We start from the raw sequence: 13,798 nt of genomic DNA, 5'->3' as shown, positions 1-13,798 counted from the left end.
AGCGCTCGCTCTTGCCACCCCAGCTCTGTCCCCAAAAAGCTTTTCCTGTCCCCAAAAGTTTCACGGCTCTGGGGAAGGCAAGACCGGAGGGGGGGGGGTTTGGCCAAGTAGGGCCCGTAGCCGTGGAGGTGGAGGTGGGGGGCTCAGCCTGGTGCCTCCCCCCTGCACGTTTTCTAGAGAGGAGGGGGTTGCTTGCGCTTTTTTTTTTTTTTTTTTTTTCAAAAAAAGGGCATTTTTTTTTTTGCACAAAACCTCGGCTCCTGCAAGTCGGGCCGGGCAGGGTCGGGGACCCCCGGGGTCCACCTGGCCAGGAGCTGCGAGGTCCCTGGACAAGGGGCCCGAGACCCCCAGGAAGGAGCCGGGGGACCCCCCAAACGAGGGGCACCCCCAGCTCTGCCAGGGCCCCGCGGGGGACCCAACCTGCCCCCACTGAGCCGCATTGGTGTGTCCCCCCTGGCTGAGGTGGTGGGGCAGATGGGGGGGGTCGAGGGGGTGCTCCCAAATATTTTGGGGGGTTACTTGGGGGTGGGGACCTGGGGGGGCGGAGATCTGGCAGGTTGTGTGGGCAGGGCTGCAGGCAGCACACCCCCCCCCCCGTGGGAATGTCCCCTCAGGTCCTGCCTCTGCCCCCCCGGGGCACCCCCGGGTGCTCAGCCTGGGGTTTTGGGGGACCCCTATGGGGTGGGGAGGTGCTGTGTGGGTGCAGGGGGGGATGCTCCCCCCTCCCGTCACCCGTGGGTGAGGAGACGTGGCCCCCAAACGGGGGGGGGGGCTGCCATCGCTGCCACGAGTTCGTAAGGTCTCAGCCCCTTCGGCAGCATGTCCCCCATCGCGGGGGAGGCCCTGCGTGGGGTGCGGGCGGGACCAAGTGGGGGGGGGACGACACCCCCCCCTCCCCAAAGCCTGCATCTGTTTCCACGGCAACGCCGGATGCGAGGGGAGCCGCCCATTGGCTGCTGATGATGTCACCGCAGGGCGGGGCACCCCTTGATTTTTTATTTTTTTTTTTAACATCTATATTTTTTGGGGGGGGGTAAGGGGGGAGGGGAGAGGAGGAAGAAGTGGGGGGGGGACTGTCTGTCTATGTATACCCCCCCAAAAGAAAAAAAAAAAAAAAAGGGTGGGGGAGGGGAGCTCCGCCCAGCGCGGCCCCGCCCCTCCCCGCCCGTGGGGCGTGGGGCCCCACCCGCCCCACCCGGCACCGCCCCGGGGGCAGCGGCGGCGGCGGCGGCGGGGATGCACTCGGAGGAGGCGCGGGGGAAAGTGAGTGGGGCCTCGACCGGGACGAACCGGGGGGGGGGGGGGCGCCGCGGGTGCTTCCATCGTGCGTGGGTTCTTAAAGGGGCAGCGCCCACGGGGGGGGGGGGGTATTTTGGCAGCGCGGGGCCCGGCGGGGGGGGCGGTCCCCGCCCCCCCCGCCCTTCCCTCCCCCTCCCCCCCCCCCGCCGGGCCCCGCGTGGGTCGTGTCCGTTCCCCCCCCACCCCCCGCGCCGTGGCCGCTTCCGGGGCGGGCGCCGCCGCGCGCTTGGGAGGTCACAGCGTGGGGGGGGGGCGGGGGGGGGGGCCGGGACACCGAGGGGCGACGTCGCGGCGCGCCCCGCCCCGCCCTTCCCTCCCACGCCCTTTGCTCTTAAAGGGCCCGACCCTCCTCGCGTGTGTCCTGCGAGGGGACACACGGACACACACACATACACAGACACGGCCTCCCCCCCCCCCACCCCCCCCCGCCCAGCATCCCGGGCGGGGAGGAAATTCCACGGGGAGGTGTGACGCGGCGGAGGGGTGTGACCCCCCCCCACGCCCACGGGTGGAGGACACAGATTGGGGGGGGGGACACACAGGGACCGGGCAGGGAGGGATGGAAGGCCGCCCCCCCCCCCCAACGCCAAGGTCACCCCATAGGGTGCCCCACATCCCTCCCTCAGCTATTTTAGGGAAAAAAAAAAAGGGGGGGGAATAGAGGGGGTGCACAGCGGCCCCCCCCCCCCCGACCTAGGGCTTTGCGGGGGGGGGGGGGCTGATGGGTGCCCTCAGCCCCTCCCCACGCCTGGGTGGGTTTGGGGTGCGCCCGAGCTGAGGACGGAGGAATTCAGCTCACTGATGAAAGCCCGGAGGGGCTGCTGGGGGGGGGGGGGCAGTGAGGCTGGATTTGGGGGGGGCCAGCGAGGCCCCCTGCCCAGCCGGCTGCCACATCGCTCACCCCCCCAGCCCCGTGGGGCTTTGGGGGTGCAAGACACCCCCCCCTCAAAAGTGGGGCTGGGTGGGGGGTCCCCGGGGGAGGGTCGAGCCGTTTGTGCCCCCCCCCCAAAAAAAATGGGCCTGGTTGTGGGGACCCCCCCGTGTGTGAGGGGACGGGTGTGGGTCTGGGAGTCCTGGGGGGGGGGTGTGCTGGGGTTGGGGGTCCCCAGCTGATGGGGGGGGCAGTTGGGAGGCGTTTAGGGGGTGTTTTGGGGGTCCCGGTGACGTGGGGGTGTGTTTGGGGTTTGGGGCTGCGTGTGGGGGTCTTGGGGGGGTCCCTGGGTGAGAGTAGGGGTGCTTGGGGGGGGTCCCTGCTTGGGGGGGTGGTGTGTTTTGGGGGTCCTGGTGATTCGTGAGTGGAGGGGGGGTGTTTTGGGGGTCGCTGGCTTTGTGTGAGGCTATGGGGGGGGTCTCAGCTGGGAGGGGGGGTGTCCCTGTCCGTGCCCGTGTGTTTTTTTGGGCCCCCCCCCATCTGCGTGAGGAGGCTCTGTGTGTATGTGTGTGTGTGTGTGTGTGCGCGCTGGGTGTGTGCGCTGGGTGTGCCCCGGGGCGGGGCCGGGCCGGGCCGCGCGTGTGTCTGTGTGTGAGTGTGCGTGGGGGGCTCGGTGCGCCCGTCTCGGGGGGGGGGAAGGTCTCTGCTTGCAGGCAGGTACGTGCTGGGGGTCCCTGGCCGCGGGGGGGGGCGGGTGTCAGCGCTGGGGTGATGAAGTGCTTGCTGCTTTTTTTTAGGGGGGGGGCACCCCACGCGTGCCCCCAGCAAGGGGGGTGTGGGTGTGCTGGGGGTCCCTACGGCCGCGTGTGTGTTTGGGGGAGGGGGGGGGGGCTCCTCGCGTCTTGGGGTACGCCGCGTGCCCAGCGTTTTTGGGGTGGGGGGGGGTGTGTGTGTGGAGGGGGGGGGGGTGTCCCGGGTGGGGCCCTACCCGGGTGCCTCCGCGGGGGCCGGGCCCTTTTAAGGAGCCCACACCCGGGCCCGGCCAGGGTGGAGCCGCGGGGCCGTTCACACCTCAACCCCGGCCCGGCCGGTGAAGGGCGGCGGGGACCATGATCGCACCCGCGGAGGAGCCCCCCCCACCCCGCGCCGTGAGTCACCTCCCCCCCCCACCCCACCGCCGCTGCCGCCGCCTTGCCCCCTTCACCTTGGGGGGGGGGGGGGGGAGCGGGTTAGGCGCAGAGGCGGCGCGGCCCCTTTAAGAGTCGGGGGAGGGGAGCGTGGCGGGGCCCGCCACTCCCCGCGGGGGCACCGCCCACTCCCCCCCTCCGCCCCGCCCGGCCCTGAGGGAGGGGGGCGGGGCGGGGGCGGGGGGGCGGGGCCGGCCCGTGGCACAAAGGCGCGCGCCGGCGGTGGCGGGGGGGGGGGGGGGGGGGGATTTCGCCTTCCCGCCTTCGGCTCGCGCCGCTCCGCCGTCGTGAGGAGAATCGGCCGCGGGTCCTGCGCGATCGTGGCGGGGGGCTCTCGGCGTCCCCTCAGCCCGCCCGGTGCCTCGGGGCCGGGCCTGAGGTAGCGTCCCTGCCCCGCTGCGTTGGGTGGAGGTGGGGAAAAGCCCTTCCGGCTGCTTGGCCCGTGCCTCAGTTTCCCCGTCTCCTCACGGGCTGTGGGTCTCTCGTAGGGCCAGGGGAAGGCGACGCCCGCCATGAGCTCGTCGGCGCTGCTGGCTGAAGGTCCCCTCGACCCCCCGGTGCTGCTGGCCGACATCAAGACGGAGCCCCCCGAGGAGCTGCTGGCCAGCGACTGCGGCCAGCCCCAGGCCGAGCCCGTCGATCTCTCCCTCAACAAGTCCAAGGCGGCGGCGGTCTCGGCTCCCCCGCCGCCTCCCCCTGCCTCGGTCCAGTCCTCCCCGCTCCTGGTGGCTCCCCCTCTCCCCGCTCCGGCCACCGTCTCCATCTCGCCCTCCGGCCTCAGCTCCACCTCGGCCATCCCGGCCGTCCTCTCGCCCGGCTCCATCCTGGCCTCCACGCAGGGCAGCGGCGGGCAGCAGATCCTCCACGTCATCCACACCATCCCCTCCGTCAACCTGCCCAGCAAGATGGGCAACCTCCAGACCATCCCCGTGGTGGTCCAGTCCCTCCCCGTCGTCTACACCACCATGCCCACCGACGGCGTCACCGCCATCACCGTACCCCTCATCGGGGGGGACGGCAAGAACGCCGGGTCCGGTAAGGGCTCGTGGAGGGGAAACCCTGACGTCTGGGGGGCTGGGGGGAGTGTCCCCCACCTCGCAGAGCGGCACCCCTGACGGGGATCTGATTTTTCCACCCTAGGGTGTTCTCCCCACATCTACCACTTTCACCCAAAGCCCCTCCAGGGCACTCGGCCCCCAGCCTGTGCCTCCAAGGGTACACAGGGAAGGCAGGGGACACACGGGCATGGCGCTGCTTGCCCTGCCTGCCTGCCACCCATCCCGCTGCTGGCAGCCTGCCTGCTCTTCCCACTGGCTGCCCGCTGCCAGCGGCTCTGGTTTCAGGTCAGCTGCACCCCACCCCGTGACCCCCCCATTCCCTTCCCCAGGACATTCACAGCTTCCCATATTATCCGGGGTGGGAGGGCTGGATCTCCCCTCCTCCAAGCAGGAGCAGGCAGCCAAAAGGGGTGCCTCCCCAAGTCGTTCCCCCACTTCTGTGCGCCCCATGGTGCAGGGGGCTTCTCCATCTCCCCAGCTTGATTTTGGGGGGGGGGATGGAGCAGCATTTGGGGCACTGGGAGCAGGGGTGGGTTTTTTGGGGGGGTGTCTCTGTTCTCTGCTCACAAGCCTCACCCCCTCCCTCCTTGTTTCTCAATAGCTTTTCTTTCCCGCCCCCCACCAGTGAAAATTGACCCGGGCTCCATGTACCCCATGGACATGAACAGCGACAGCGAGGACAGTGCTTCTGAGAGCGGCCCAGCCCCTTTCCAGGACCTCCAGAGAGAGTGAGTCTCCTTGGATGTCCCCCCACCTTGTCCCCCTCCCCGTGTCCCCGGGTGCCCCGCGGGGTCCGTGGGTGCGGGGGCCGTGCCCTCCATCCCTCCCTCCTCCCGGCAGGCCGGCGGCGCGGGGGCAGCGAGCCGATTCCCCCGACCTGAAGAAGCGGCGCATCCACCAGTGCGACTTCGAGGGCTGCAATAAGGTCTACACCAAAAGCTCCCACCTCAAAGCTCACCGGCGGATACACACGGGTAGGGGCCAGCGCCACATGCCCCCCTGCCCGGGAGGGTCAGGATCAGTGCCACCGTCTCCCGATGGGCTGGGGGCACGTGGGATGGGCTGCACGGGGCGATGGTGGTCCATCCCTGGGCTCAGGGGTGGCCCTTTTGGGGTGCCCACACCCTGTGCCAGGGCTGGGGGGCACTTTGGGATCTCAGGGAGGCTCTTTGGGGGTGTTGGCACGCTCTGCAAAATCTGGGATGGGGCCCCTTGGGGCCTTGGGATGTCTTTTGGGGGTGCTGGCACTCTCTGCCAGAGACTGAGGAGTCCCTTTGGGGGCTCTGGGTGCTGGCGCCCTGTGTCAGGGCTGGGGGTGCCCTTTGGGGCTCAGGGAGCTCTTTAGTGATACTGGCACCCTCTGCCAGGTTTTGGGGTGGCCTCCTTTGGGGCTTTGCTGGCACTTGGGCTCTGTGCTGGCCTTTTGGGGGTGCTGGTACCCAGGGCCATGCCCTGGGGACCCTCCTGCCCCCTACCCCCCAGTGTGGTTACGGGGCGCTCCCTTGGGTGGCCCTGCTGGGGCTCCCCCCTCCTCGCCACCCCCTAGCACCCTGGGGTCCCTCTGCCGGGGTGGGCTCCCGGTGCCCCCATTGCGTGCTTGGCACCCCCCTGGGCTGGCACCCCGGGACCCCACGGGACCCCAGGCTCTCTCTGCTGTGGGGTGCCGTTGCAGCCGGCCCCCGGTGAGGACAGTGGGGTGCTGCCACTAGCCACACGCTGCCCATGGGAGGGTGCCACAGGCGGAGGGCACCCCCCTCCCACCCGTGCACGGGGTGCCGTAACGAACCCCGTGGGGTGCCACTGTGGCAGGTCCCTGGGGGTGACCGGGCAATGCTGCAGGTGGAGGCGGGGAGGTGTGTGCACCCCAAAATACCGTCTTGGGTCTTGCTGGCAGCATGGGCGCGGTGCCGCCTTAGGGCTAAAAGCAGCACTCGTGCAGCCGGTGGCGCCAGTGGACCGTGCTGGGTGAGCGCGGCAGTAGGTGAGGGCTGACAGAGAGACGCTGAGGGTTTCCCGTGGCTGTGGCGACCCTGCTGCAGCCAAGAAACCCTGCCAGTTTTTTTTGGTGTTTTTTTTTTTTCCCCCTCTGCAAGGCGCTTGGCGGTAGTTTTTGCAGTGCTGACCCCTCTCTGCTCCCCTTGCGCAGGCGAGAAGCCCTACAAATGCACCTGGGAAGGCTGCACCTGGAAGTTCGCCCGCTCCGACGAGCTGACCCGGCACTTCCGCAAGCACACGGGCATCAAGCCCTTCCGCTGCTCGGACTGCGACCGCAGCTTCTCCCGCTCCGACCACCTGGCCCTTCACCGCCGGCGGCACATTATGATGTGAGGAGCCGAAGTCCCTGGGGCACCTGGCTGGGATGGGGGGGACGGCAGTGGAAAACGGGGGCGCATCCCCCCCCTGCTCCTCCGTGTGCGGTGGAGGGACTGTGGGAGCGGAGAGGCCGAGCTCTGCCCGGTGGCAAGCAAACCGTGGCCGCTCCAGGAGCCCCACCGGCACAAGATGTAAAAAAGATGGTTTCCGGACTGGTTCTCCTCCCTTGCTCCCGTTTCTTCTTTTTCCTGGGCTTCTCCTCCCCACTTGCAACGTCTGGAGGTTCCTCCTTGACTCCTCACCTGTGATTCACTCAGCAGCGGCCTCCAGACCTGCGCGTCTGCCTCATTGGCCTCTTGCCCGTCTCCATCTCATGTGCTCGCTGTCCCCTGCCCCCCTCCCAGTCCCTGTGGCCAAAATCTGGGAGCCGTGGAAAGGACAGAGGCGAGGGGGGGGCTCTGCCATCGCCCCTGTGCAATAGCTGTCGGCCTCTTTCCTCTCCAGAAAGCTGCTGCCTCTCCATCCCCAGCCACTGCGTGTCCCTGTCCCGGCGGGAGAAGGGACCCCGGCACAGTCACCTCTCTCTGCATCCCTCGGCATGTGCTGGGCTCCACGGGAGGTGCCGGGGGCACGCAGGAGGGCCAGCAGGAAAAGAAAAAGCAAGAAGGGGTGGGGGGAAAAACCAACAACCCAACAGCAACCCACGAACAAGACCACCACCACCACCACCAAAAAAAAGGGAAACTTTGCGGAACGTGGAACTGTGATTTTATGGAGTTTTAAGGGGGGGCGGGACAGGGTGGGGAGGGCAGGGGCCGCCAGCTCTCGGGTTTTTTTGAAGACTGTGGGACAGTTGAACCGTTTCTAAGTTAAAAAGGCAGACTGTGGCCACATGCTTTTCTTTTTAATTGTAATTATTAATTTTGTGGGGTGTCCCCCAGCCAAACCACCCCCCGGTTGCTGTGGGGGCAGCCCCACGCTCGTCCTGCGAGGGTGGCAGGATTCAGGGTTGGAGCCTTGGGGCTGTTGGGTGGTGGGAAGGGTGATGGGGGAATGTGACACCCCCAGTCCCTCCCAACCAGTACCAGTGGGGCTGGTTGGGGGGTGCGGGGAGCTTCCCGAAAGCTCTCTCTGAGCCCGTGCCTTTGGCTCAGGGGATGCTGGGCTGCTTGGGGAGGGGGGATCTGGTGTGGGGAGGGCCTTGGAGCAGGGGGAGCAGAGAGCCCCAGCCCCTGAAAATGACTCTGACAGATGCTTGAGAAACTACTTTTCCTCTCTGCTTTCCACCCGCCGGCCGAGGTGTTTCATGGGGACAGAGCTTGTCCCCGGCCCTGCGGTGGCCCCCGACCCTCTCGGGGCTGGGCATGGCCGGAGGGTGAGTCTGGTTAGCGGCCGGTCACAAGTGGTGTTCCCCAGGGCTCGGTATTGGGGCAGGTTCTGTTTAATATCTTTATCAACGATCTGGAGGAGGGGATCGAGTGCACCCTCTGTGAGTTTGCAGAGGACACCAAGTTGGGTGGGAATGTTGATCTGCTTGATCCCTCTGCAGAGGGATCGATGGGCCCAGGCCAATTGTACGGGGTTCAGCAAGGCTCAGTGCTGGGTCCTGTGCTTGGTCACAACAGCCCCATGCAACGCTACAGGCTTGGGGAAGAGAGAGCGCCTGGAAAGCTGCCCGGCGGAAAAATACCTGGGGGTGCTGGTCCACAGCCGGCTGAGTATGAGCCAGCAGTGTGCCCAGGTGGCCAAGAAGACCAACGGCATCCTGGCTTGTATCAGAATTTGTGTGGCCAGCAGGACTAGGGCAGGGATTGTCCCCCTGTACTCAGCACCAGTGAGGCCGCACCTTGACTACTGTGTTCAGTTTTGGGCCCCTCACTACAAGACAGACCTTGAGGTGCTCGAGCGTGTCCAGAGAAGGGTAATGAAGCTGGTGAAGGGCCTGGAGCACAAGTCCTGTGAGGAGCGGCTGAGGGAACTGGGGTTGTTTAGTCTGGAGAAAAGGAGGCTGAGGGGAGACCTTATCGCTCTCTACAACCACCTGAAAGGAGGGTGTACCGAGGTGGGGTCGGTCTCTTCTCCCAAGCAACAAATGACAGGACAAGAAGAAAGGGCCTCAAGTTGCACCAGGGGAGGTTTAGGTTGGATATTAGGAAAAATTTCTTCACCGAAAGGGTTGTCAGGCACTGGAACAGGCTGCCCAGGGAAGCGGTGGAGTCACCATCCCTGGAGGTGTTTAAAAGACGCCGCACTTAGGGACGTGGCTTAGCAGTGGACTTGGCAGCATTGGGTTTGCGGTTGGACTCGGTGATCTTACAGGTCTTTTCCAGCCTACAGGATTCTATGATTTTGGCGAGGTCTCTGTGTGTGCCCCCATCCCGCCACCTCTCCCCTCTCCCAAATCCGTGCTCACCAGCTGATTTGGCTTCTCCCGGGGCTGCACCCCCCATGTCCTTCCTTCACCCGGCACGGCCCCAAATCCTCCCGGGAAGCACTGGCCTCAAGAAGGCGAGAAACCCCAAAGGGAGAGGCTGTGAAAACCCTGGGAGTGCGGGGGGCTGCTCTGTTCCTCCGAGGCTTTGGGGTCAGCACTGCTGGTGGCCCTGCGGGACCCCCCCACAGCCGGGGACTCCATCTTGCCCCCCCTGCTGTTTCCCAAGCCCCGGGGGCAGGGTGGGTGGCGGGGTGCGTTTCTGTTTTCTATTTTGTTGTTTAAAAAAGAAAAAAAACAACCAACATGCAATTTTAAACTCTTGAGCTGTGATATTTATACAAAACTGTTTGACGTTTTTTCTACACAGGAATAATATTGAAAGTAGATGAGTTTCCTCCGTGTGTGTCTTGCTTTGCCGCAGCGGTGGGGCAGGGAGAGGGACCGGGACCAGGGCAAAGCGTGGGCAGCGGGAGCTCTCCTGCCTCCTCTGTGCCAGGAGGAGAGGGGCCGAGCTGAGCAAATCGGCGTTTTTTGGTTTAATAATCTCCCCTTTCCCAGGAACTGCAAGAAATTTCAGAGCTGTGGAAAAATACGGCTTTTCCTTCCTTTTAAACATCTCCAGCGGGACACTCGCCGGCACCTCGGCCGGCCTTTGGCTTCAGCAGTGACCCGTGCGATGGAGGGGGGCTCCCCTCGAGGCGAGCCCCCCATCCACTGCTGCAGCACCCCCAGCCCGCCTCCCCGGACCCCCGAGGCGGAGAAGGGGGATGTAAACCCCCTCCGAGGTGGCAGTGGAGGGGGTTGGCGGTCCCCCACCGCACCCCGGGAGGGGAGAGGTGCTACCCCCCCCCGACGTTCTCTCATCGCACTGTGGCTCCTGCTGCTGTATGTTGGCTCCTTGGCTTGTTAAAAATGACTTTTTAAAGGCCAAAAATGACTATTTAAAGGCCAAAAGGACTTCTAAAGCAGCTTGGCTGAACATCCCCCGAATACCTGGGAGCAGGCGAGGGTTTTCCAGGGAGACGCGTTGCTCCCAAGCTGCCGTGGCAGCGGCTGGGGCGGACGAGCTGCTTTCCTGCCGGCTGCTTCTGTTTGCTGCTGGAGGAGCAGACTGCAAACGCAGACAAGAAGAGGCGTTTTCTCAGCCAAGAAAAAACCCAAGGCGATGGTGTTGCCTGAGGTTTTGGCCCCCCTGCCGCTGCCACCCCCCACCTCGGTCCAGTCCTTCCCCTTGCCGGTGGCTTGTCACCGTCTCCATCCCGGCCGTCCTCTCGCCCGGCTCCATCCTGGCCTCCACGTCATCCACACCATCCCCTCCGTCAACCTGCCCAGCAAGATGGGCAACCTCCAGACCATCCCCGTGGTGGTCCAGTCCCTCCCCGTCGTCTACACCACCATGCCCACCGACGGCGTCACCGCCATCACCGTACCCCTCATCGGGGGGCACGGCAGGAACGCCGGGTCCGGTAAGGGCTCGTGGAGGGGAAACCCTGACATTTTGGGTCATCTCCCCAGCTTGATTATTATTTTTTGGGGTGGGGGAGCAGCATTTGGGGCACTAGGGGGAAGGTTTTCCCTCTAGTGCAGGTGTGGGGTTTTTTTTGGGGGGTGTCTCTGTTCTCTGCTCACAAGCCTCACCCCCTCCCTCCTTGTTTCTCAATAGCTTTTCTTTCCTGCCCCCCACCAGTGAAAATTGACCCGGGCTCCGTGTACCCCATGGACATGAACAGCGACAGCGAGGACAGCGCTTTCCAGGACCTCCAGAGAGAGTGAGTCTCCTTGGATGTCCCCCCACCTTGTCCCCCTCCCCGTGTCCCCGGGTGCCCCGCGGGGTCCGTGGGTGCGGGGGCCGTGCCCTCCATCCATCCCTCCTCCCGGCAGGCCGGCGGCGCGGGGGCAGCGAGCCGATTCCCCCGACCTGAAGAAGCGGCGCATCCACCAGTGCGACTTCGAGGGCTGCAATAAGGTCTACACCAAAAGCTCCCACCTCAAAGCTCACCGGCGGATACACACGGGTAGGGGCCAGCGCCACATGCCCCCCTGCCCGGGAGGGTCAGGATCAGTGCCACCGTCTCCCGATGGGCTGGGGGCACGTGGGATGGGCTGCACGGGGCGATGGTGGTCCATCCCTGGGCTCAGGGGTGGCCCTTTGGGGGTGCCCACACCCTGTGCCAGGGCTGGGGGTGGTTCTTTAGGGGCTTGGGGAGGCTTTTTGGGGGTTGCTGCCAGGGCAGCCTTTGGGGGGGCTCAGGAGTCTAGGGGTGCTGGCAGCCTGTGTCATGGGTTTGGGGGTGTTTGGGGGCTTGGAGGGGCCCTTTGGGGGTGCCAGCACCCTCTGCCAGGGGCTGGGGGGGGTCCTTTGGGGGCTTGAATAGGTGCTTTGGGCATGGTGGCACTCTTTGCCAGGGACTTGGGGGGCTCTTTGAGGGCTCAGGGTGGCCCTTTGGGGGTGCTAGCAGTCTCTGCTAGGGGCTGGGGGGCACTTTGGGAGCACTGCAATCCTTGGGGGTACTTGGGCTCTGTGCTGGCCCTTTGGGGGTGCTGGTACCCAGGGCCATGCCCCAGGGACCCTCCTGCCCCCTACTCCCCGGTCTGGTTACGGGGCGCTCCCTTGGGTGGCCCTGCTGGGGCTCCCCCCTCCTCGCCACCCCCCAGCACCCTGGGGTCCCTCTGCCGGGGTGGGCTCGCGGTGCCCCCATCGCGTGCTCAGCACCTCCGTGGGCTGGCACCCCGGGACCCCGTGGGACCCCAGACTCTGCCGTGGGGTGCTGCTACTAGAGCCGCAGGCGGAGGGTGCCGTAACGAACCCCGGGGGGTGCCCTTCGCTGGTCCCTGGGGGGGTGACCGGGCAATGCTGCAGGTGCAGGAGGGGGTGTGTGCACCCCAAAATATTGTTTCGTGTCTTGCTGGCGGCGTGGGCGCGGTGCAGCGTTAGGGCTAAAAGCAGCACTCGTGCAGCCGGTGGCGCCAATGGACCGCGCTGGGCGAGGGCAATCGGCTGTCGGAGGAGCAAAATTGGGAGCAGCAAGAAGAAGAGACGATTTCTCGGCCAAGAAAAAACTCAAGGCGATTGGTGTGGCCTTGAGGTTTTGGCTTTAGCATATCAAACCCTCCAGCTGTTTGCACCCAAACTTGAACCGGACCCCGGGAGGAGGCTGCGCTGGCCCCCTGCGGCGCTGGGCTTTGCGAGGGGAGATGCAGAAACGCTCACACGCAGGTGGTGGAGCGCTGGGAAAGAACGGCCCCCCGGCCCGGCAGGGTTCAACTTCGGCATGCCCCGAACCCCTCTGTAAAAGCGCTTGTTTTCTCTCCCAAATTAACGAGGAAAGCAAGAGAAATGACTGTGTCCCCCTGCAGGGATGCTGGCAGTGTCGGTGGCTGGGGTTGCACCCAGAAGGGGTGCTGAGACCTGGTGGGGGAGAAACTCGCTGCACTGATGACAGAGAGACCTCTGGCTGCAGCCGGGGTGGCACATGGCACCCGTGTCCCCCCATGTCCCCCCCCCAGCTGCTGACCACGGCTTTGTCGTACCCCCAGGGAGGAAAACTGTGTCAGCCGCTTTTCTCAGGTGCCAGCACTGGCTGAGCTCATGCTGGCTGGAACTCGGTTTTGGGGCAAAGTGCCTTTTTCCCCCCATTCCAGCCCCGTTCCCCCTGTTTTCCCGACAGCGAGTGCGATGGCGGGGGCCCTGCGGGGTGAGGGATGCTCGCTGGGGGCTGGCAGGAGGAGGAGGAGGCTGACGAGGGGAAGCCCAGACCTGCTACAGCTCCGGCAAACGTGCTCTGGGTTTTGCAATGTCCCTGTGCCGAGGAGCCGCTGCCGGGCCCCAGCAGCCGTAAATATTTACCCTGGTGACGGGGGGAGACGGGGGGGGGGGGTGTCTCTGCAGGCAGCGCCCTCCGACGCCACCCAGTTCATGCAGAGCTGCTTCCCCCAGCCCGTCGTGGCCTGGGGACACCCCGCAATATCTGGGGCGATGCTCTTGGAACCTGCCGAGCCAGCCCTGCCCTCGTACCACCACGGAGCAAGCCGCCCGCTGCCTGTCCCTCTGTCCGTCTGTCCCACTTCGCCTCTCCTGCGTACGGCCGGGGCTGGGCGGTTGGCTGGAGCGTGACGGCCCGAGTGTTATTATCGAGGTGAGGCAAACACTCCAGCCTCTGAGCAAACATCCCTCCTGCCCGGACCCGCTCGCCTCGCCACTGCTGATGGATGAGCTCGGGAAGCCCTCGGTCCAGCCCCCCCACTTTGTGGGACCCCCATGTTCCATCCAGCTCCGATTTCACCCCCTTCATCCTTTCTCCTGCTTCTAGGAGACCTTTTGCGGTGCTGGACCTCAGCATCCCCCGGTCCCTTAGCAGGGCACAGCCGTAGTGAGTTGTCCGTGTAGTCTGGGGTGGGCGGTGGGAAGGTGGGGTGAAGTCCCCAGGTCCTGGGAGGAGGCACAGAGTTGTGGGCTCCTGTGTGTGTGTGTCACACAGGGTCCGGTGTCAAATGCGTGTGGCAAAGGGACATCGGTCCTCTCTCCAGTATGGGCATTGCCTCGTGGTTGAAGAAGACACTGAGGTCCTGCCAAAAAGGCAGCAGGGTGCTAACCCCTTCCCAGGGGTTGATATCATCATCTCATGAAGATATCATC

At 65.5% G+C, this 13,798-nt stretch overlaps 2 protein-coding genes across 8 annotated transcripts; both read left to right on the top strand.

Annotated features, from left to right (window-relative positions):
• The first annotated feature begins 1,084 nt into the window (after positions 1 to 1,084).
• KLF8 (KLF transcription factor 8) lies at positions 1,085 to 9,585 on the top strand. Of its 7 annotated transcripts, none has more exons than XM_075053913.1 (6): positions 1,085 to 1,263; positions 3,846 to 4,392; positions 5,041 to 5,143; positions 5,256 to 5,389; positions 6,562 to 6,739; positions 7,233 to 9,585. In XM_075053913.1, the coding sequence occupies exons 1-6, from the start codon at positions 1,237 to 1,239 to the stop codon at positions 7,594 to 7,596; spliced, it is 1,353 nt and encodes a 450-aa protein (XP_074910014.1). In that variant the 5' UTR covers positions 1,085 to 1,236; the 3' UTR covers positions 7,597 to 9,585. The 7 variants fall into 7 exon arrangements, with proteins under 7 accessions (XP_074910014.1, XP_074910013.1, XP_074910020.1 ...); XM_075053912.1 differs by having other exon boundaries at positions 1,089 to 1,263; positions 5,017 to 5,143; positions 7,233 to 9,581; XM_075053917.1 differs by lacking the exon at positions 1,085 to 1,263 and adding an exon at positions 2,806 to 2,887 and having other exon boundaries at positions 5,017 to 5,143; positions 7,233 to 9,582.
• A 742-nt stretch (positions 9,586 to 10,327) lies between these two features.
• Positions 10,328 to 13,533, top strand: LOC142043387 (uncharacterized). Its single transcript, XM_075054546.1, has 5 exons — positions 10,328 to 10,628; positions 10,826 to 10,931; positions 11,044 to 11,445; positions 12,831 to 12,857; positions 13,473 to 13,533. The coding sequence occupies exons 1-5, from the start codon at positions 10,328 to 10,330 to the stop codon at positions 13,531 to 13,533; spliced, it is 897 nt and encodes a 298-aa protein (XP_074910647.1).
• Positions 13,534 to 13,798: the final 265 nt, after the last annotated feature.

This window comes from Buteo buteo, chromosome 22 (assembly GCF_964188355.1).
Source record: "Buteo buteo chromosome 22, bButBut1.hap1.1, whole genome shotgun sequence".
NCBI classification, from domain to species: Eukaryota; Metazoa; Chordata; class Aves; order Accipitriformes; family Accipitridae; genus Buteo; species Buteo buteo.
The sequence above is the reverse complement of the archived record's forward strand: the minus strand, read 5'-3'. Positions and strand labels throughout refer to the sequence as shown.